This window comes from Melopsittacus undulatus, chromosome 5, assembly GCF_012275295.1.
Source record: "Melopsittacus undulatus isolate bMelUnd1 chromosome 5, bMelUnd1.mat.Z, whole genome shotgun sequence".
Taxonomy (NCBI): domain Eukaryota; kingdom Metazoa; phylum Chordata; class Aves; order Psittaciformes; family Psittaculidae; genus Melopsittacus; species Melopsittacus undulatus.
The window spans coordinates 75,940,400-75,963,733 of NC_047531.1; the positions used below are offsets into that span (position 1 = coordinate 75,940,400).

General features: G+C 43.5%; 1 protein-coding gene across 1 annotated transcript; it reads left to right on the forward strand.

Moving 5' to 3' along the window:
• The first annotated feature begins 364 nt into the window (after positions 1–364).
• CD9 (CD9 molecule) lies at positions 365–22,589 on the forward strand. Its single transcript, XM_005147972.3, has 8 exons — positions 365–521; positions 12,046–12,148; positions 14,823–14,920; positions 16,080–16,154; positions 17,104–17,196; positions 18,264–18,353; positions 20,352–20,435; positions 21,136–22,589. Exons 1-8 carry the CDS (start codon positions 456–458, stop codon positions 21,199–21,201), a joined length of 675 nt encoding a protein of 224 aa, XP_005148029.2. The 5' UTR covers positions 365–455; the 3' UTR covers positions 21,202–22,589.
• Positions 22,590–23,334: the final 745 nt, after the last annotated feature.

Consider the following 23,334-nt stretch of genomic DNA (forward strand, 5'->3'; position numbering starts at 1 on the left):
CTCTTGTGGACCCCTTTAGGCACTGGGAGCTGCCCTAAGGTCTCCCCGGAGCCTTCTCTTCTCCAGGCCGAACAATTGCGTGCTTACAACACGCACCGCCACAACCCATCCACCTCCATGTGCTCGCACACTCGCCTCTTGCAGCTCCGAACCACCTCCCCAGGACGGCAGCTGGCGCCGGGTACAGGACCCCTGAGGCCCCCCCCCACACCCCTTCACCGGGCAGGCAGCCACGGGAGGCGGCCGCTCCCGGGGCGGAGCAGCAGCAGGTGCGGGTGGCAACGGGGGCAGGTCGATGGGCGGCCTTTGAGGGGCGGGGAGAGCGCCAGGCAGGGGGCCGGGCAGCCGCGGGGCGGGGGGAGCCCGGGGCAAACCTGGGCAGGGACGGATTTAAGGAGTGGTTCGAGGCAGAGTGCTCCTTGCTGCTGCCGTCCGTGCTGCTGCGCGCCGCCACCATGCCTGTCAAAGGAGGCACCAAGTGCATCAAGTACCTGCTCTTCGGGTTCAACTTCATCTTCTGGGTGAGGGAGCCGCTCCCGGACTGGGGCGCGGTGGGGCCGAGATGAGCTCGGTGGGGCCGTTCGGGAGGGAGCTGGAGGGGAGCGGGGCGGGGGAAGGACGAAGCGCCGGGAGCGGTGGTTTGGTTGGAGCTTTTCGTTGTTTGGCTTCACCTCTTCCCTTACTTTCCTGGCTCCCGGGACGAGAGGAGTGGGTGCATGGCCCTTCTACCCCACCTCTCTCCCTCTTGTTGCGGGGATTCTCCGGCGTGGCCGCGATACCCGAGCGGGGCGGCGGCACCAACGGCGGCTCGGTGTGTCTCTCCCCTGGCCGGTGCTGGTGGGTTTTTACGCTGTCCGGTTACATGCTGTGTTTGTGCATGTGGTGGTGGTAGGACCGCCATTAGGTTGGGCAGGGGCAGGTGTGTGTGTCCTGGCTCTCAACGTGTGCGGGGGGGTAGCGCTTACCCCCCAGCGGTACACGGGCCGCTCGCCCTGAAACTCTTTGCTGGTTGTACTTGTTTCTTCCTGGTCTGTTCCGGCACGACGGCTGTAAACGGGGTTGGGAAGCCGGTTCCTCGCAAGTTACAGAGCTTGTGGTCGTTGTGTGTGTGAACCCATCTTCGTGGGAGCCTCGGCTGGAGCTGTGGCTTCTGCCTCCTATCTTCCAGACAGCGTCTTGTAAAGAAAATCCTGAAGTAGTTTAATCTGTAGGAGCACAGTACCCCTGCAAGTAGGAATCGTATCGCTGGGGCAGTTTTCCGCAAGACTATCTCTTGTTTGCCAGGCTCTGTCAGAAAGCACAGCTTAACTGAGAGGTGCTTCTCAAGCACTTGGGGTGTAGATGTCTGAATTGGCATCTTCTACTTTATGGAAAAGGACACAAGATTGAGCCTAATACAGCAGGTGTGAAGTGCGAGGTTTGAAAAATGGATTTTCTCTTGGGTATCCGCTACAGTGAAGACATGGCCGTGTGACGCCTTTTTACCATCTGATGTGGAGAAATTAAGTCAGAGCTGTGGAAAAAAACCCACTTCTGGAGTCAGTTAGAATATTTCACATGGGATGGCCGGAAGGTGCAATGCAAACAGATAAAACCCTTGTGATCGCTCAAAAATGGCTTTCAGCAAAGTAAGGAAATGAAACTGGGATGCAGTGGAGGGAGGTTGTGCAGAGGAACTTTACAAGGGTATGGGAAAGCATGTATTGTCACCAGGAGGGTGAATGGGGGAGGTATATTCAGAAGGTTATAACTAGTAAAAAGAAAAGCCTAACAGTGCTGTGGCTGAAACCTCTGGGTCAGGGAGGTGCTAGACATCTTGTTGAAACCATAGGAAATGTGGCTTGCTTTCTGGTCTTTTATAGTTCTTTTTAAAGCTACAGACTTCCTACAAACTGTGTTACAGCACAAGAGCTATTGCTGTGGCAAAGGCATTGCCTCCAAAATGCTCTTAATGTTAGCATTGCCACTTTGCCTGGAGCCCATGGCTCAGAGCAGGGCGCATTATGTATCTCAGGAGGTACCTGTTGCCTGGGGATGTGATGGTAATAAAGCTCGGAAGCTTTATTTGCACCTTTGAGTGCCCAGTAAGTGTGGATGTAGGCTTGACCTGTCAAGAGGGTGGAAGGGAAGAAGAATGGTGGTGGGGAATGGGGCCATACCACATGTAGGCTGGTACAGCTGCCCTGAGTAGAGCTGTTGCCCAGAGCAGCCATGAGGCTGATGCTTTTTAAGTGGCCCTCTCTGGGGGCTGTATAGGATGTGGGAGAAGAAAGAGAAAGAAAATAAAGAAATAAAAGGAGATGGATGCTTCTTTCTCTGGGAGTATCCCTGGATGCTCCTTTCCTTATGAGTATCCCAACAAGTGGCAGGAAGCACCAAGAGGCAGTAAATACAAGCAGCTCGGGTTATCCAGAGGTGCTTGTAGACTGTCTGGATCAGTCCTTGGCTTTCATGGCTCACTACATTTATTTGTGCCCTACAAAACTGCTGAAGGGAGTTTAGAGTATGGTGTTAGTGAACCTCATGTCCTCTATAGAGGAATAAAGTAGCAATATCTTGGGCTATTTCCGATTGTTAGGCCTTGGTGAACAGTGTAAAAAAAGAGTGTCTTGGGGTGGGCAGCACTAGAGGGCAGGAACAAACCTAATACAAAGGCTTTAATGTTTCTTATATGGCACTGGAGATGTCAAAAGTCTACTAAGTAATGGAAATAGATTGAGCAAAAGTGGTGTGCCTTAGTGCAATTCTGACCCTAAAATTTTAAGTGCAATCAGTGACTGGCTCTTGGCCTTGGGAACCCACCCCCCAAAAAAAGCCTTTGCTTGCTTCTGAGTCGTCCATGGGTGTGGGGTCCTGTTGTCCACACACTGCTTAGGAATGGTGATGGTAATGTAGTTCGATTAATGCACCTTTTGGAGCAAGAGACTAAAAGGTCCTGTGAAGCTGTGATGAAGCTTAAATGATATCTCCCTTTTTAATGAGCCACCCTAAAAAGACAGGCGAGGACTTTAAATAGTCTGCAACAAACCTGCAGGTATTTGTAGACTGCATGCTTACATTTTCCTCCATCAGTGACTTAGGCAAGCGTGAGAGGAAACAGAAAGTGTGAAACCACTTGGTATAAAAACAAGAACTGGGAAACTCTGAGGAAGTTGAAGCTGCGTTCAAGAGAAAGAGATAAAGGTTGATAAATACTGGTGTGTCAAATACAAAGATAAAGCTAGCCAAAGGAAAGCTTTAGGGGGATAACTTGCAGAAGCAAACCCAACTAAAATACCTCTCTTCAGACACATGAGGACCAGGGATCTTGCCAGGGAGATCCTTAGAGGCAGTGATCAGTCCAGGTGTAAGTGTGTGGGGAAGTGATATTCTGTGGGACTTCCCCTTGCTGATGATGCTTGGAGAATACCTTGGGGAAGTTTTGTGCCATAACCTACCTTTGATTCTGAATCTCTCATAAGCTTGAATTGACCTTTTGATGAAAAGGTGGTGGAACAACAACAGCAAATGCTGATTAACATCTTTGCAGGGTCACACGCAACAGTTACTTCAGAACTATAAATGTCTTGTGATTAGGTAAAACCTTTGCTCACCACCCACCTCAGTGCCGGAGGGCTGGAATGCAGTGAATTTGAGGCTGGGTTTTGTTTTATAATATTCTGGTGTATGTGGAGAGCAGCATATATGGTGCTTCAGGAAGAGGCAGAGGAGAAGATTCTTTAAAAGTAAAAAGTTGATGTATGTATGGAGCTGTGATGTTGGAGAAGAGAGAATGGCTACTGTACTGGGCAGCTGGACTTCATGAAGCTGTTGAAGTCTTTAAAAGCCTGAATCTTAGAGGCAAGGGCTGGTTGATGTTAGTTCACTTGTTCAGTGTCTCTTGGAAATCACAGAGCTCCTAAAAAAGATTCAGCAGTTCTGGGGTAAGATCTTGGTGGGGATGAAATGCTGATTGAGCAGAAGCAGGGTTGAGATGAGGTGAAGATCTGTTGCAGTGGAGAGAAGTAGCAGAGCTGGCATGGAGGAGTGAATTGAGTGGTGATAGTCCCACCTAATCTGGACAAGCATGTGAAGTAGCACTTTGGTGATTGTGCAGCATTCATTCCAAGCTGTGCTGAAGATGGGTGCATGCTAATGTAGTAGGCTATGTGACATATGCCACAGGTAGGCATAGAGTAATGTGTGTTAGCATGAGCAGTAAACAGGTTGGAGTTGTGAGATAGTTGGTTCAGGGGCAGCTTCTTCAACAGAGTGATGATGATTTGGGAGAAAAGGGTCTGTGATGAATTCACAAAAGCACCAGCTGAGTGTTCAGTGGCAAAAGGAAAACTGCTTCACAAGTAAAATACATAGAGAAGAGGGTAGGTGATGCCACTGCATGAATCCATGGTGTCCTGATGTCCTGCAATGCTATGGGCTGCTCTAGTCTTCTGTCTACCTTGAAGGGAATGTTGTAGAGCTTGGTGATTTTTGGAAAAGGAAAGGAGGGTTTTTGCTGTTGGGAACGGAGTGAATTGGGGTTCTTCAGTGTGGAAATGATGAGGAAAATGTGCTAGAGGTCTGTAGGATCACAACTGGCCAGGTAGGACTGGCTGCATTGGAAAGAGTTGGTAAGAACTGAGAGGTGTTAAGTCTGTAAGGAGGAAGTTTCAGAAGAAGAGGGAATAGCTGTTGGGACAGCAGCTGTGTTTTATAACCAGCAGATGTTGTTTAGCATGTGGTTCGAAGCATACCTGGCTAACATGTTGTGCAGCAGTCTTATGTTAATTTTGTTTCTTTAAAAGTACTGTCTGTGTTTCTGCATAACCTGTTTAGTGTCCAGCATGTGAGCAGGGAGGCTAAGTCCTGGGAAATGCTACTGTCTGCCTTTTGATAACACTTCCTGAGGAGGCCTCTTGTAGATTGCTGTGCTAGATTGTGATCATAACCAGCCTGATTACTTTTTCTCCAGTTGGTAAGGCCAGGCCAGGCATGTATCTAGCTAGTATGGCATCCTCTGAAACTTTTGGGATTCCAGAGCTTTGTTTAGAATGTGCTTGTGGCCTGATTGGAAGAGGGAGGGTGCTCATGGATGGCTGCTACAAATGCTTATGAAGTCTGGCTAACTGTTGCACTTCTAAGGAATGGTTTTTACTAGTGTGCTTGAACAGATCAGTAAGGGGATCCAGTCCCCACTGAGGTGTGGGAAGAAGGTGTGGCAGCATTTTCCTGTTGGTTCAACTATTACTGCAGACGCCAGGCTCCTAGCTCCTATTGTGCTGGTTTTGTCAGGGTGGTATAGTCTCATCTGGGTTTGCATACAGTTCTTGTGTTGCTAGTGCTGGCCCTGGTATCTTTGATTTGGTTTGGTCTGTAATGAAAGCTGTATCAGTTCAGGTCTTTGAAGGTTTTGGGGTTGATGTGGAGTGGGGGAGGGAGGTGCTGAAGTTGGTATGGAACTAATACAAAGATTTACATATTTTTTTCTACCAGGCTGTCTCAAGCTTGGCAAGAAGTTGATGGAAAAGTCATGTTATGTGCCTTAAACCCAAGCAGTGGAGTGGTCTTGGCAAAGCTGGTCTTGAACATCAGTATGAGTGCTTGATTACCTTGAGCAGTGATTACCTCTGGCTGAGCTCCCTTAACTTGTAGGGTTTGCTCAGGTTTGTTGGCCCTGGTGACAAAGTCTTTTCCTAATAAACACTATGGGCTTCTGAGCAGCTCAGTGCATGTTGGGCAGGCGCCTAGCATGGCCACACATATGGAGCATGTGCCTGTGTGTTCTCCCACTGGCTTTCTGCTGCTGAACAAAAGGAAGGGCTTGCATAATTAAACTTAAATGCTGTGGTTTTCCCCTTGTGAATTGTGTAGAACACAGGCATCTGCTGCTAATATTTATAATTTAATGTATTAGAGGCAGAGAAGTGCTCTACCATGCAATCAGAGTTCATATTGAGTGTTGTGGCAATTATTTTCTTGCTCCTTTACATTACAAGGCAACTGTCTTGTCCTGGCACTCTGCTCTTCAGAATGTGTTCTGCTGTATAAACAAATGCATTTGTCTAAGGGAGTGCCTGCTAAAGTAAGATTAGCAAGATTAGGCCTGGAGGGCTCTTTTCCTTCTGTAACTTGAAGATAACCAGTGACTTTGTTCTGAGCCATAATCTCATCTGCTCATGTTGCACGAGGAACAGCCAGTAGCAGGTTGGTGCTCTGACTGCTGCCGAGGGTCGCCTTCCTTGCTCAAGGGGAGAAGAGGACTTGCAGGATGGATAGGGGAATATGCATGTGTGTGCACATATACACACATATACGAAAGAAACAAATTAGTTTTTGCTTTCTGTGATCAATTTACTTGCTGACTCTGCAGTGTGTATGAATCAAAATGCTGCTTGGGCTCAGCACTGTATATTTTAACTCTTAAGTGCTGTGAAGTCAGGAGTGGAGTTGGAGGATGTTGCCTTGAGAAACCTGATGTGAAGCTACTTGTACCTAGAGTTCTAGCAGTCCTAGCTCCTATTTGCAATTTAAATTGCAAATATAGTAGACTGGCTTCTGAATAGGAACTTGTATGAAATGGCCACTAGGCCTGGCTGTGGTTCAGGAATTCTGTATTGCTGCTCCTACTGTACTGGAGCACCATTTTATTTCAATTAATGCTGTGACATTAACTTAGCCCACAACATTCTTGAAACTAGTTTAAGCAGAAAGAAAATCCTTCCTTTCCAATCTGCTCTTTTAAAGGAGTTTGGGAATAGTTGCAATTTCTTATATAACTGTTAGCACTCACTACACATCTGTTAGGAATGCTTTTTTTTTTACAGAAGTTTGAAAACCTATGCTGTTAGTGGGTAACACTAATCCTGTAATTAAGGGTTTAGACTGATGTTGAGCCTCATCTGTACTTACTGTTTATGGTGTTTTATTTATAGAGTACCAGCAAGTAACAAGACAAATGGACAGTTCTACTGCTTGTAATGTTCTCAGTTTCTTTGCCCATGTGCTTTGCAACATTATATATCTGGCCCTGGTTTAGTTAATCCACAGTCATGGTCAGTCAGGAAAAAGTTGGTTGTCTGTCTGATACAGAACATGTGAGTCAGATTTTAGCTAAATGTTTTTACCAGTTTATGAGAAGAAGGGGAGATAGTGGCTTTTTTCAGCGTACTTTTGCCATGCCCTGGGTAAAACCTGTGTAAGGAACAATTACATAGAGCCTGGCATATCATCTTCAAGAAAGAATCAATAACAGTATTGATAGATGCAATGCTGAGCTGACAGGACTGAAAGTAGTAGTTATTTTTTACAAACTCATATTTCCACACATTGACTTACCTTCAGCTAGAGGTGATGCCATAAACTTGTTAGATGGATATAAGCTTCACCTAATATGTGCTGAAATAGAATCCATGGTTTCCTTACAAAGGCCTTTTCTCTGCATGCTTTGATCTTTGTCTCAGGAGTTATCACAGTGTCTCATTTCTTCCCTGTCCCTCCCTACATGCTGTTGGAGGTAACCTGGTGGATGCTGAGGGGACACACCCTTTTCAAAGCATTATCTGCTAGCTCTAAGGGCTAGATAACTGCCTGGAACTTGAGCCACTTGAGAGGTGGTTCTTCTGTAGTGTGCTGTAAGGTGTCTGCAGCAAGTGGGGTACTTGAGCATTGTCCTTTCTCAAGATGGGTCAAGACGAAGTCAGAAGGAACTGTACAAAATGGTCCTTGCAAAATAGTGGTTAAACGCAGAATAAGCCTTCCAGCTTTCCAGAGTACTGTCACGCACACTGTATCAGGGGATATGCTAACAAAGACTGGAATTTGTTTGAAAAGCACAGTCTTTTGATGTGTGTTTACACCACTATCATAAAATCCAATTACTCCTGTACAAGCTGTCTGCTAGGAGATCACATTTGTGAAACTCGGGTGTTAAAGGAGGAAAAAGTGCAGTGGGAATTGCTTAATAGTGTGCCTCAGCATTGAATGCTCCAAGTTGATGCTGAAGTCGGTAAGTTTGGTGAGGGGAGGAAGGCAGAGTGGTCTATCTTGCTTGTCCTCCAGAATGGACAGGTTGTTCCTCATCTCAAGTATAAAGTGACTGCCCTCTGATGTGGACTATTAAAGATAAATAATGGGACACATCCTTAGATATGATCAGAGGAAAAAACATGTAATTTGGAAGGGTGAGATGGCAAGGGCTGACTTTGGAGAAGGTACTTGTCAGTGTGGGGAGCCTGAATAGGTGGGAGAAGGTATCCTGCACAAGAGGCTTATTAGAGAAGGTGCAAGGCTGTGTAAGAAACAAAGATCAAGAAAAGCTTTTTTCTTTTCCTGTCACAGCAGGCAGAATGATGCATGCAAGGGTGGAGCCTGTGAGGCAATGGGTCATGTTTGCATGTGATGCAAAAGGCAACTAATAGTCTCCATCAGACTAGTGGAGGAGTAACCATGTATTTTTATCTTTGCTTGGCTTATGTCTGTTATGTGTCTATTCTATAATGAAGTCAAGCAGAAATTTGCTGGGAGCTCTAAGATGCTTTGTAGTGGTTAGGGGAAATGCAAGGAAGCTTCCTTAGCTTGAGCAGAGATGTGGGTAGCATACGTGTGCCAGGACATGCAGGAGGATCACTGCCACAGACTCTTACAATACAGGGAGTGAATAGTACCCTTCCTGTCTTAGTCAGATTGGTAAAACCCTCTACCTTCAGAGTTCCCTTTTCTGTACTTGCTACTACAGAAATATACTACTTAATATTTCATAAGCACACAAACCTGCTGTTTTCCTAGTTTTGTAGGGTTTTGCACACAAAGTGGTAAGTTTCAGGAAAACAGTTTTGTTCTTTTTCTGTTAAATTTCTTTCAGCACAGGATAGATCTTACTAATATCCTGTATTACTCAACTCCTATGACAAAACAGGACATCTGATCTGTTAGATTGGGAAAACACTTGGGTTAAAAACCCAGCAACCAGCTCTTCAGTGGATATGGTTCCATGCAACCTGGGCAGGGGAGCTTGCACCCCTGCTTTCCTGGGGAGAAAAACCACAGCTACCAAAACTGCTGTGACAAAGCTGCCAAAAGCTATTGGCCCAGCATTGGTGAGCAGAGGGGTGGCTGCATACCAGCCTCTGCTGTTACCAGATTGGTCTGAGATGCTGTCAATTGCATTGGTGCCCATGGGCAGTGCTTGCTGCTTCCTCTGCTGGTGTCGGTGCCCTGGTCTCTTGTTGTTTTGATGGAAACTTGATGCTTCAAATTACTTTCTTGCCTTCTGCTTTAAAAGGGTTTTTTTTTTATTAGTGCAGTGGTCATTGTAGGTAAGAAGAGTGTGAACTGAGAACACAAGAATGCTTTCCTCAAACAGAGACTAAAAGTCACTTGTTTTCTTGCAAGAAGGACCTGCATTTTTCCCCTAGTCCATGATGGACAGAATCATCACTTAGTGATGTGGAGCAGATCCCTGGCACTGTTGCTGTTCTATGATCTTGTAAGTCTCTGTCCTCCTTGTAGTCTTCTTAACTTTTTCACAGATTGGCTGCTTTCCTAAGGGGAAAACATGCCACTTAACCTTTCCCCCACCACCACCCAAAGTTAAGTTTGTTTTTTGAAAGGAATGGTATTAGGTATGTGAAGGCTGAGACTTGTAAGATTATCTGCATGGTTGTAGCATAGCTTAGATTTTCTTCTCAGTTTGAACACTGGCCTTGAAGGTCTGCTGGGGGATCAGCTCTGGGGTTTAGATTTGGAGTCCCCTTGCTGTGCAGTGCTCAACGTGCAGTGTTGCCCCTGAACTCTGTATTTGAACACTTAGGCTTGTCAAGCCACAAGCACAGGTAGGAGCAGACAGCTGCATGTGCTCAGGCTCCTGGCTTTGCAATTCATGAGTTCCTAGCAAAACAAGCAGGGACTGTAGGTTTCTTCTAATGCTGCTGATCTGAATGCCTATAAAAGCTGAAGAGTGCTTGAGCCAGGAAAGTGAGTCTCAAGCAGAATATTATTTAATATTGGGTGACTTAGCAATAGGCTAGAAACAGTGCATGAGGGTGTTTTTCCATCACTAAGCACTTCTGGTTTCTGAACAGGTGCAATGAAGTGAGATAAGATTGGAGAGGCTTTTATAAGTGATGCTGTAGCAGTGAGTGGAGGTAGAGCAGCAACCCTTCTCTCTGCCAGTCTCCCTGCTGCACCTCTCCCTTCCCCTGGGGTATTGCTGTGGCACAGTAAATTGAAATAACGCTGTTGTGACATACTGTGTGCTACTAAGGTTCTTCAGCATAATTTAACATTGTTTTGTCAGAGCAGCCCTAACAAGGAAAGTGGCAGGTATGTGCAGGCTTTGTTCTTGCTGTGTGCTTTGTGAGTAAGCCTGCATCTACACACCTGTGACACCAACAAAGTGCTTTTGCATGGGTCTGGAAACCTCTGTTTGGGTTTGGCTCTTTCTGCATGGTGTATCACTTAATCTTTTTCCCAGCTAGAACCCTGCAGCTCCTCTGAGCAGGCTTGGGAGTTGGGTGCCTGCCACACAAGAAATGCTGGTTTTTCTGGTGCAGCTGGCCTATTGCTTTTCTTCACTGATACCCGAGGCCTTTAGCACTTCAGTTGGGACCCTTTCTGCTGAGAAGCTACAAGGGATATACCTTCCTTTAAACTCTTGCTTAGTGCTTTGTGCTGTGTGAATCTCTAAAGCTCTCCCTATGGTTTTATTCTGTAAACAGGCTTAGGAGGTTAGAGAAGACAGCCATGGGCAGCAGCCATAGGCACAGCAAATCTGTGTTCATCCTTGAATGTGATACTCGCACAATAGCAAGAAAGAGCTCTCATGGTTGAGGGAGTTGGGCTTGGTGTGGAAGGAGTACACTCACTGGTGCTTTCTGTGGGAATGCCTTTCCATATTCTCACTGAATACTGACATTAGTAAACACTTTCTAGTGTCTTGGAGGTAAATCAAGAATGTTGTTCCCTTCTTGAAGGAACTTATCGAAGAAGGCTTTGGATTTTTCTCTTCATAAATGCTTTGCCTGACCAAAGCTCTAGACTTATGAAGCTTGTTGCTTACTCTTAAGTTTACATTTTAAATGTCTGCTGCAATGCATGGTGTTTGTCCTCATCTCACTTCTGTAGAGTTTTCTTGACAGTTAAATGGTCTTCAAAGGAGGGAAGTATGCTGAGAAGCACACTCAGACTTTCTAGTTTCCCTGGCTTCTCTTTTGCCTGCAAGACAACCCTAGGCTTTTTCCTTTTAAAACTGGAAGGATTCAGTCTGTTCAAAGCAAACTGTTGGTGTTCGCCTTACCTGAGTGCAATCCCCCCTTTCCTGCAACACTTCTCCAATACCTTCTTCCAGCTATTTCATCCAGAAACTCATTTATACACACAATGACTTGCTGCAAACACAGGCACTGATGTTAAGAGGAACCTGGAGACACACAGGCAGAGATGATAATAAAATAAAACCAGATATTATCTAAAATTTGATTGCATTGTTCCAGATCAGCACACAGCAATGTTCCTATTTCAGCAGCCTGTATTTTCCCTCTTCCTGTTAGTGTGGTAACTTACTGGATTGGTTTTGTCCTGTTTTGCAAGAAAGACCACTCTTTCTAAACTCTTTGCTGTAGTACACTGAACTCTTACCAGTTGGTTTAACATGCTGAAGCTTATCTGGCCTCGCATAGTGGGTTTTCTTCTGATCTACTTGTCCTTCAGTGTGAAGATTTAAGATTACAAAGTCATGAAGTGTCATTCCAGTCACCCAGAATAAAACAGTGGGTGGAGGGTATATTGGAAATACTGACACTTGGATAAACCTCGGGCATTTTCAGTAAAGAATAAGAATGGTATTGTTTTCGTGTGACATTGTACTTTAATATATAAATGCGTCTGTCAACAAGATGCCTCTTGTCAGGGACTAAATTTGTTCTTGTTTTGGTATCCCTGGCCTTTTATGCTGGTCCTTTGTCACCACCTCTTTAAATAACAGAGCTGTATCCTGTGTTTACTTCTGATGTTACTAATGCAAAAGTGAATGTATTTGTATTATTTAACATGGCTTACTTGTTCTTACAGCTTGCAGGGACAGCAGTTCTTGCAATTGGCCTATGGCTTCGGTTTGATTCGCAGACCAAAAGCATCTTTGAACTGGAATCTAACAACACAACATTTTACACAGGTAAGCTAGGAGATGGCTTGTGGTGATAGATTGCACTTCTGCACCCTGATTTCCAGGCTGCTTGGAATTCTTAGCCTTCCTTGAAGGCTAAAGACATATCAGCCCTGAATAGCCTCAGCAGGGTGGAGAGCAGCTTCCTCTGGCTGGTGCAGAGGGCCAGCCATTCTTGTGAGCTCTTGTGCAGACAGCAGCAGCGTCATGCTAGTGGCTCCTTGGCTCTTTGTGTTGTATATCACTTCAGTTTTTTCCCAGCTTAAACCCTGCAGTTCTTCATTGGGTGCTGTTGGTGTGTTGTAATCCCAGGGACTCCTGCTAAACATGGAAGATGTCTCCTCTTGATGCTTCTCACAGTGAGTCAGCAAAGTTTCACTGTAAACTGAGTAGTCACAGATGATGTCAATAACTAATTTTTTCCTCTCCAACTTGAGCTACCCAAAACCACAACTCTATCACTTCATCTCTCAGGAGGAGCATATTGTCTAACTCTTCCAGCCCTATGTATGCTAATGTATATTGAATGTAATGGAAAGGATGTGCAAATATCTTGGCCTGTATGAGCAACTGTGGTAGGCAGCCTAGATCAGTGTAGCTTCAATTAGGCCAGGTGGAAGTTATTCGTTGATGTATTCTATTTTGCAGGATTACTAAGTAGGGAACAAATGTGTATGTTCAGCTTGTTATTCTCATGTTCTAAGAATTCCTAACTGAATCAGACCTTATCCTAAGTGTAAAGTTTTAATCTCTACATTCACTTCTAGGTTTGGGCAGGGGAATACATGCTGCTTTGGTGGTTGCTACCTGTAGGTGTTCAGCCGCTTTTGCTGAAACTGAGTAGCGGTGTTTGAAGATCTCTAACAATTGGGAAGAAAGCAAATTCAAATATGTACCTTATGTATGTGTGTTGTCTTTGATTTGAACAATTCTTGTACATGCATATTTTGCATCCCTGTAGCACCTAGATTTGCTATGCCCTATATAGCATCATTTGGCTGTCCATAGAGTGGTTAGGTTGGGATTATTGAAATGCTTCTGTGACTTCATGAAGAAGCCACAGCGGACAGCTTACCTGCAAGGTGTATTTCACCCTTTGTATGCTGGCATGGTAGCAAACTGGGTTCTTCCTGCAGCTGCCAGGAAGATTGACAGACACTTTTAACTGTTCTTTGGAAAAGGAGCAGAAATCTAAACTTAGCAATTGAGCTGACTATCTAAGAAGCCTTATTTTGGGTAGTGTAAAACAACTCTTTCACCTCCTAAAAACATAAAAGTTTTATGAGTGATATTTAAGTTACTGGCTCAATGCAGCCAGTGAAACCTACTTGAAATATCTGTAGGCTAAAGTGAGTTTTAGAAAACTTTAATAGGAATTATTGTTTTAACATATCTTTCTGAGAGTAGTCACTGACTGCAGTCCACAATGGGAAATTGAAAGAATCTGCCAATTTGTACCTAGTAACAAAGCAAGTTATGGCAGAAGCCTTCTATACTACTGAAATAAGAGGTTCTGATGATCTCTTTCTTTTTTTTCAAAATGGAAAATGTTTAAGCTGGGGTAAAAAAACTCTGTGCCGGAATTTCCTGCTGATAAGAAATGTCACCCTTAATCACTTACATACACTTAATCAAGCAGGTGTTTACTTTGGCAGCTGATCTTACTGGTTTGCATCTAGAAAATACTGTTTGCAAATGCTTATGTATGGCTTTCTTTAAATAGTATTGATTGGGTCTCTGAAGGCCAGGATTGTATTTCTGTCTATATTGATAGAAATGTCATACTGCTTTAACATGCTTTGTGCGAATTCTTTGTCTCATGTTTCACCACTCCAGTAATAGTTTCTTGCCATCCTTTGGGAGTTGTTTTGCTCACTACATGTTGCTGCTCTCCCCACCTAGCAGCTGTAATGCTTAAGCTGGCAGCTTCCAAGCCTAGGAGGAGAAGATTTGGCATAAATGAGGTCTCTCAGCCCAGAAATGGTTGCCCTCTATCCAACACACTACCTAAATTCAGGGCAGAATAGTCTACATTGTCAGCCACTTGATAATGATTTGAAGAAATGTCTGCTTTTGCAAAGGCAGAAAACAGTTTCTTGTAGTTTAGAGGCTGTTAAGTTAGGTAGTGTAGACTTTTACCACCATGACTGGTGGAACAATTCAGTGTTTCCTGATGGAGAAGCAGGGTAGAAAGCATTTAAAGGCTTATGGCAGATGATTATAATGCCTTTTAATAACCATTCTCCTAGAGGCAGCATGCTTCAAGAATTCTCTGATGTTGATATCACTAGTTCCAGCTGTCTCTAACTGTAACATACTCTTCATCTGAAGATAAGTTAATAACTCTGGCTCTGAGCCAGTTTTAAACTGTGTCTTACAGCTTGTATTAGATGGCTTTATCTTACCCATTGTCTAAAACCTGTGAAACTGCAGTGGTGGTACACATTGTTGCAAGTTTAAACTTTTATTTATTGATGAGCTTTCCTCGAAGTGTTGATGTTTGCTCTGAAAGTGAAGCATGGCCCCCTGGTTTGGTTTGTTTGGGTTTTTTGCTTGGAACACCTCAGTAGAAACCTTAAGCCTTGTCAAAAATCACAGATGTTTTTTGTGGAGCAACTAATCTTATATGTTGGTGCTGAGGTCTCATTTAGCCTGTATATGTGTCTGGTTTTGTTCTCCCTAGGTGTTTACATCCTCATTGGAGCTGGTGCACTTATGATGCTGGTTGGTTTCTTGGGATGCTGTGGTGCGTTGCAGGAATCTCAGTGTATGCTTGGCCTGGTAAGTGCTCGGAGTAGTGTTTAAATTTTTAGCAGCATAGTGAGGAAAGGAAAACATTACTGTGCAGTTAATGGGCAGTTGATGCTGGTTGTTTTGGCTCCACAGTGTTTAAACTCCTGGTCACTTACATAACTCTGAAATGCTAAATATAGTTTCCATTTCTGACCCTAAATCCAAATGTCCCTGTTGTGTTTTAATACAGGATGACCTCAGGAGTTAGTGACATATTCAGACACTTAAGTATGAGGACTAGGGATATATGTGGACCCAGGACTAAGATATTGATAAGAGTAAAGCTGATTAAACAGTGTGCCCTGAACTCTGAAGGCTGTGTTGTGTTTGAGACCAGGACTGTGGTGTTTGATCCTTGAAACAACAAGCCTCTACTGTATATACAGGATGAGCTCTTCCAGTTGACAAGTGCTCTGCAAGACAGTTACTGGAGAGCAGCCTCATTGTTTTCAGACTGGTGGGGCCAGTAGAGCTTACTGGGTTCATGCACATCTGTACACTTGTGGAACTACTCATCCAAATAACCAGATGTAGTTAATAAAAGACTACTGCTATAGCTGGTGAACAAACAATTCCTCTTTTGTGTCATGGAAGAAGCTGATTTCATATATTTTCTTGCAAGCCCTTTGTAATTCTGACCATATCTTTAAAGTACCTTGTGTTTTGGACCTAGTAGTCAGTTAAATGTAGAGCAGACACTTTTATTTCTGCTTTATGGGATACACAAAAATAGTAATCATTAGCTCTTTAGGAGTTGATGGAAAGCTCCTAGGCAATGACTCCTAAAGGAATAGGAGTGACAAACCAGAGAAAAGAATTGGTGTCAGCTGTTGATCTGCCTGAGTGACCTGAGCAACTTCAAAGTCTGAGTTAACAAATGATTGGCTTTAATTAACACTGATCAAAAAGGAGGACTTCTGCTTTGGAAACACTGCCAGGTGTTCTGATGCTCCTGGGAAGAAGTGCTGACCCAAAGCAAGGTGGCTTCTTTCCTAGTCTTACCATTGTTTCAGACCTCCACCTGGAACCTGGTTAAGTGAGGGTTCCTGCAATGGTGGACACCTGGGGACTGGGCAGGCTTTTAGTATATGTGTGTGATTCTCTTTTGTGCTGCTGTGGTCTTAATAATGTGATCTTTCTTTTCTAGTTCTTCCTTTTCCTTTTTGTGATTTTTGCCCTTGAAATTGCTGCTGCAATCTGGGGATTTGCAAACAAAGATAAGGTAGGTTGCTGTGAAGTTGGTGGGGTGGTGGGATGCTGGAACAGGTTGCCCAGAGAAGCTGTGGATGCTTCATCCCTGGTAGTGTTCATAGTCAGGCTGGATGGGACTTTGAGCAACCTGGCCTAGTAAAAGATGCCCCTGCCCATGGTGGGGGTCTAGAGTAGGTGATCTTTAAAGGTTTTTTCTGACCGCAACCATTTTGTAATTCTGTAACTGTGTCCAAATAAAATTAGCTCTGTACTGAAATTTGTACTAGTTAAATCCTGATTACCCAGGGAATTTGGGGGAGAGGAAAAAGACTCACTGGAGCAAAGCAATACAAGGAAATAAACTCTGATTTTTAATAATGAGTATGTAGCTGAGAAGCCACAATCCAAGATATTGCATGCTAGAAATGGCCTTCAGGCAGTACCTGGTTAAGCTATGAAGTGAAGCAGGCCATCACTGAAACTTTACCATTTCTAGGTAAGAGCTAGGGCAGATAGGGGCTGAATGTTTCTGCAGCTAAAACATAACTGGTTGGGGCTGTCTCCTTGCAAGCAGTCAAGATTATCTTGTTTCAAAGTAAGCTGCTTGATGATCAGGGTTGCTTTTCTGCTTACATTATACAGGAGGGAAATATAGCAACTTCTGGGGTAGATAAATGAATAGGGAATATCTTTATGTAAGCAGTGGGCAAAGATTTGGTGTTTTCACTCATAGAACCTCAGAGCTTTAGAAGGGAAAATGAATCTTACCTGTTTAGATGTGGTTTCTAGGGTGTATATCTGTTAGGCTAACCTGTTCTGGGTGAGAAATACTGCCCACCTGTTTCCACCTTCTGTTTCTACATCTCAAATGGATGGGTGTTGCAGGTTGCAGAATTGTTAAATGACTGACTTAAAATGAGTTTTCCGTAATTAATACTAAGTAAGACAGTAGTACACCACAACTCTTTGCTGTCTTGTAGGTTATTGAAGAGTTAAAGGATTTCTACATGGAAACCTATGAAAAGAGATCTCAACCACCTGCCAGAGAGACCCTGAAAGCATTTCAGTTAGCTGTAAGTATGTGGTTATACTCAAACTAGACAGTAATGCAGCTTTTTAACACTGTTTTGTCATCTAGTCCCTTTGCATGTCTAGTACTGAACTAATTAGAAACCAATTTGTGTTAGTAACAAATTGCAGAGATATTTGTGTAGTTGTCAGTGAATTCAGCATGTCTTTTTGTCCCTTTGAACTTCTGAAATGCATAGAACTACTTCTTGCTTTCCTAAAACTCAAAAGCAAGGTGCTAAACTCTAGATCTGTAGGTACTGATACAGATGCACTCTAGTATACGTACCTGTATTTCTGTGAAGAGTTCATCTTTGTAAGAGGTACAGGCTATCACCAAAATGCGTCTGTGCTTTGAGACCTAGCTCTTCCTTTCATAATATTTTCCTTTTATGCAATAAGGGCTTTTTAAAATTAGGCTTATGTTACTGTCCTGGGTTCAGCAGTAGCAGTCATTTTTCTCCTCCTTAGTAGCTGGTGCAGTGCTGTGTTTTTGACTTTTGGCCTGGGAACAGCACTGATAACACTGATGTTTTTAGTTGCTGCTCAGTAATGTTTACTCTGACCAAGGACTTTGTGAGTCTCATGCCCTCCCAGGGAGGAGGGGAAGCCGGGAGGAAGCAGAGGCAGAACACCTGACCCAAACTAACCAAAGGGGTATTCCACACCACAGCATGTCATGCCCAGTATATGAACTGGGAGCAGTTACCCAGAAGGGCTAGATCACTGCTTGGGTTGGTCTGGGTACTGGTCAGCAGGTGGTGAGAGGTTGTATTCTCTTCCCTTGTTATTTCCCTTATCATTATTATTATTACTGATGGTAGCAGTAGTGGTTTGTGTTATACCTTAGTTACTGGCCTGTTCTTATCTCAACCCACGGGAGCTACATTCTTTCAATTCTCTTCCCTATCCCTTCTGGAGTGGGGGAGAGGAAGGAGCGGGGGCAGGACATTGCAGGACTTCTGAGCAAATTTGCACAAGTTCTATGATAACCTGATATAATTTCCTTATTTTTGCTCTGAATTTGGAGAAAGATTATTTAACCTGGTTCTCTTCCTGTTTTCTATTGTAGCTAGACTGCTGTGGTCTTACAGGAGTTCTGGAGCAGCAGTTCATGGACACCTGCCCAAAGAAGACCATACTTGAGTCGCTTTCTGTAGTGGTAAAGCATGACTTACTTCAACAGTTCTGCCCAATAAGTAGAATAAGAAACATGTTTGAGTAAAACCCTTCTAATCCTTGGGGAAATACCTATATTGCACTTAGCATCTTATGTCTATATTCAGTCTGGTTGTGGAAAATCAACATATTGTTACTATGGAAAGAACAAGCAGAGTCAGCAGGAAACGTGAACTTGCACAGCAAGTGCATGGTCTAGATGTCATTGGGCTTGCTAGAGGGATGGACAGCATAAGACTTCACCTAAAAAAAAAGACTAGAAAGCTCTCCTTCCCAGCTGCTGCTATTGCCAGAGCAACTTGCTGGTGCTGCATGGGAGCTGTTGCCTCCCTTCTTGGTTAGGGAGCATGAGGTGGGAGCAGGTCTGAAGGGGAAAAGGGAGGGTGATGCACTGGTGGCCTGTTCAGTATGTCACTGTGAAGCCAATTCTGTTATGATTCCTCTGTTGAAATAATTGTTGCAAAGGTGCGTGTATGCCATAGCTGTCTGTGGTGTCTTGTATAGTTCCTAACTACTCCTTTTCCGCTTTCTTATTGCTTTTACTTCATGCTCCAGGACAGCCTGTATAAGTCTTCCTGTAGAAATAAGTTTCTTATGATGCAGGAATTCAAGTTAATGACTTAATTTGTTTTTTTTTTTTCATATTACTTGTGTTGTTCCTTTTGCTGCAGATGACTTTGTGCCTTCAAATAACTGACCACATGAAACACTTCAAATCTGTATTTAGACTGTGTTTTTAGTCTTGTCAATACAATCTGCTATGAGTTAGCCTATGTGGAAGTAGCTGAGACAGCATGCAGGTTTTATTGCTTGGCTTTATTCTGATAAGTGTGTTTAAGTTTCATCTGTTGGCTTCATCTTGTGGTTTGCTTATGGCTTAGTCTCAACTGTACAAAAACAGTATATAGACTGTGAGATTAAAGGGATGTAATGGTGTGGCTCATCTGTGCTTCTACAAAGCACTGCTGTATTGAAATTCTGATTTAACTTAGTAATTCTCACCAGTATATCCCTTTAATACTTTATTCAGTCTTTCCTTCTGGACTGTGTAAGGGACAACTAAAGAGAAAAGCTTTCAGCAGCTCACTGTAGCCTGCTGCTAGAGTAAGTAGGACAGGAGTTGGGATGAGACTTTGACCAGCTACCAGGCTTGTAAAGATTTACACCTTTGTAAAAGTTCCTTGCTGTTTTCCTTGGCTACCATATGTCTTTGCTGGGGAAAGGATTGTACTTGACTTTTCTACTTGCAGTGGTAATTCATTGTGCTAGGAGCTTCAAACTGGTATCTCTATGAAACTACCCACAGCTTAGCATGTATGCATGCACTTCAAGAAATCCTGTCATTACCAGATCTGGAAAATTACAGTAGCAATTGGAAATATCAAGAGTGGCTTCAGTCTGTTTCAGGAAAGGCTGAACAATGCAGCAACTTAAATGACGTCAGCCAGTAGTAACAAGCCAATTCTAGTACAACTGGTGTTGGTCCTGACCTGCCTGATCAAGGGAATCCTGCTGTAGCCAAGGCACAGTCAAGAGGTTTAGGTACTTGAAGAGTAGAGTTACTTCTTCACTTTGTGTTGTAATATTCCTGGCTCTTTAAAGATAAGAGAAAATTCCTTCAGAGAGAGAGTGCTGAGGCATTGGAACAGGCTGCCCTGGGCAGTGGTGGAGTTGCTGTTCCTGGAAGTGTTCACAAACACTGAGGCCCTCAGTGATATGGTTTAGTGGTGGCCTTGGTGGTCCTGGGGTAATGGTTGGACTTGATCTTAAAGGTCTTTTCCAACCTAGTTGATTCTGTGATTGTGTGGAAAATAAAGGCCAGTCCAGAGCAGTTTTCAAAAGCTTCATCTCTAATACAGGCAGACTTGGTTGAAGGTATTGATATTCTGATCATCAGTTGGCAGGCTCGAGCTCAAACAAGCAAGCAGGAATGACCCTCCTGTGTGTATGAAACACTAATGAATGGTCTGTTTCTTTTCAGTCATGCCCTGCTGCCATTGATGATGTCTTCAAAACAAAATTGAATGTGATTGGAGCAGTTGGCCTGGGCATTGCTATAATAATGGTGAGTTTTCAGGTTATTTAAAGGGTAGCTTTGTGGTCAAAAGATACTTGCAGCACAAGTCTGTTGAACAGTGCCTGACAAGGCAGCCTACAAGCCCATTCCAGTAATGACAAGTACCAGCAGGACTGGAGTGTGTACTGCAGGGCCCCGAGGCAGCACAGAGGGTTGGGTGTCTTGGACCTCCTGGCTTCTGCTTTGGATTAAGATCTGCCTCCTTGTAGTTTTGGTAATGGTGAAGTTATCAGTAGTGCATATGTGTGTATAAATACAGGATGAAGAAGTATTGGTCATGTTGCCAGCCCACTTAATCCTAATATGTCTTGGGAATCCTTGCCTTTTTTGCTGTCCTTTTAGAACTATTAAGGACCTGCTAGAGAACTGAAATAACAGTGCTAGTAAGAAAATGAAAACATTTTTGACTTCTCTGGAGGGAAGTATGACATGGATGTGAATCTTCTGGGTTGATCAAAGACTTCTTAGGAGATAGTGGTTTATAGCTGTTTATTTTGAAGCACTGAGCATGAAGGGGATTCATGAGGAGTGAAATGTGAGGGTGGAGAGGAAGGGAGAAGGGACATGAATTGCAGAATAGAGTCTTAACATAGCTACTTTTCCCAGCTCAGAGGCTATGCTTGTTCCCATGTTGACAGAAGAATGTGCTTTGGTCCTCCAGTTTCTAATGTGGTTGTTTTCTTTACAGATTTTCGGCATGATATTCAGTATGGTTCTCTGCTGTGCTATCCGCAGAAACAGAGAAATGGTTTAAGAGCTTAAGAACCCAAGACTGCTGCACTATGAAATCTGTCATTAACTTTAGCGTTGAAAGCATTTCTAAAAAGTTATATATTTGTTACCTTTTTAATGCTTTATTTGGTACTGATGTAGGTTTGCTTTTTGTTATAGGTTAAAATGATAAAAGATATATCTGATTCAAGACAAATATTGTACATAAAATATCTGACTTTCTTGAAACTTACATAATTTGGATGTAATTTATGTTGGAGACAATTTGATACTTAATAAAGAATAAGATGTATTGTGTGTTTGGGGGAGATGAGGTTTTTACTATGCTTACTCATCATTATTTGATGTGTGGTGTGGACTTGAGCTTGCATAATGTGTCAAGTGTTAAATCACTAAGGCTTTAGTAGAAAGCAGGAAATAACTCCTATGCCAATGCTGTATTTGAAGGGAATTGTAAGGAATGGAAGGCTATTGTCAGAGCATGTTTGAAAAGGTGTCGTCATTTTTCTTGCCTTGGTGCGTGTGAACAAAAGTAGCTCTTAATCAAATACCAAAAATGTTACTGCCTTAACACTTTTGCTGTTATATTGATGCAGGGTGGCAAAGGATGACTGTTGCAGTGGTTATATGTAGGCACTGCATACTTTGATGTACTTGGATGCAAACAGGCTGGGATCTACCCTGGAGCCAGCTGGGCTGCTTTCTTCTATCAGCCTGTCTGCTGACATAACTGTGTCCCCTGGCATCTGACACAGTCTCAGTCCCTTGGCAAGGCAGATTCCCATAGTGTAATGCTCAGGACTTTTCTCAGTGGCTGGCTTTGTCCTTTGTTTCTCCAAAGCCCCAGTGAATCACAGTCTCAAGAGCTTACAGCACATGTGCCAAATCTCAGGTTTCCAAGTGAAAAAAAGAGTTGCATGAAAAAGTACAGCTCTGCAGTTGCTGCTTGCAGCAGCTAGAGCTGTGACTATCCTGTTTCAGTTTAAAAGTGGATATGGGAACGAACAGAGAAAGTAGTGTGGAATCTTTAGCCTAAAGAATTACCAATTTATCTTCTACTTCTACCCTAAATGTGTTTTTCCCTCTAAAATAACCTTCTGGTGGAGGCTACCTATGGACTCTGACCCTTACCAGCAAGTTGATGTGCAATACCTGTATCTGATGTTCACCTACTGAAATATCTCAGCTGTGTTCCTGGGAGCTTCTTGTCTTTGTCCTTTAGGTACAACAAGTGTCTACTAGTAGTCCTTGTTCCCATCTTTCTCTTGAAATTAGGTGGATATTTATTATGGGAAGCCTTAATTGTTGAGGGTCAGGCTCTGGTTGCAGCTCTGGACTAATGCATGAATGTATTGCCCATCTTTTGTTCTACACACTGTCACTTGTCTAAAGGTTGATGCAAACCATACACCTCTCCTGTAATGTGTTGTTGTGTTATGTGTTAATGAGGCCTTCTTAAAGTGTGGATTTCAAAAAAGTCAAATGGTGATCATGCTTTTGTGTGTCTTGGACTGGAATGACTTCAGAAAGGTGCTGATCTAATTTTCCTCCTTGGATATGTGAGAGTACAGAGGGAAAAATCTAATCGCATATGGGACTTTGAGACCTACCATGTCCCTGAGCTCCTGCAGAACTGAGAAGTAGCTTCATTCTAGCTGTACAATTCTGGGTGTGAAACTGAACCTGGCACCTGAAAAAGCTGGAGTGAATTGCTGTCAACCATAATGGAAGTTTACTGCTGACTTCAACTACCCTTGTTTTTATTGCTCCATGATGATTGGTGCTTGTGTTCAGGTTGCCAGCATCCAACCTGGCTCTAGTCCAGAACTGGTATTGTTTGGCAGTGTCCAAGAAAATGCAATGGGTTCTAACTGTGTTACGGTGAGAATTAAGCTGTAAGCTCAGCACCTCTGCTCACAGGATGGGTTTGGACAACAGCTATGGGGGAAGTTCTCAAACTGAAATCCAGATCAACTGAATATACACAAGACTTAAGTTTATATCATGTGCTGTTGCTGCCTTCTACAGAAGCTGGATGGGAGCTTTCAGTGAGTTAACTTTTACCTTGCAATACTGCTGCCTTAACAACAGTGTTTACTGCAGCACTTCATAATTTTGTGATGCCTGCCCCATTCTCCTCATATGCTAAGCCCTA

Bases quoted from the DNA above. Each gene is read 5' to 3' on its own strand.
- CD9 (XM_005147972.3), top strand. From the start codon at position 456: ATGCCTGTCAAAGGAGGCACCAAGTGCATCAAGTACCTGCTCTTCGGG. The intron at 12,149-14,822 runs GTAAGCTAGGAG...TGTTCTCCCTAG, and splicing joins CAACACAACATTTTACACAG to GTGTTTACATCCTCATTGGA. The intron at 17,197-18,263 runs GTAAGTATGTGG...TTTCTATTGTAG, and splicing joins TGAAAGCATTTCAGTTAGCT to CTAGACTGCTGTGGTCTTAC.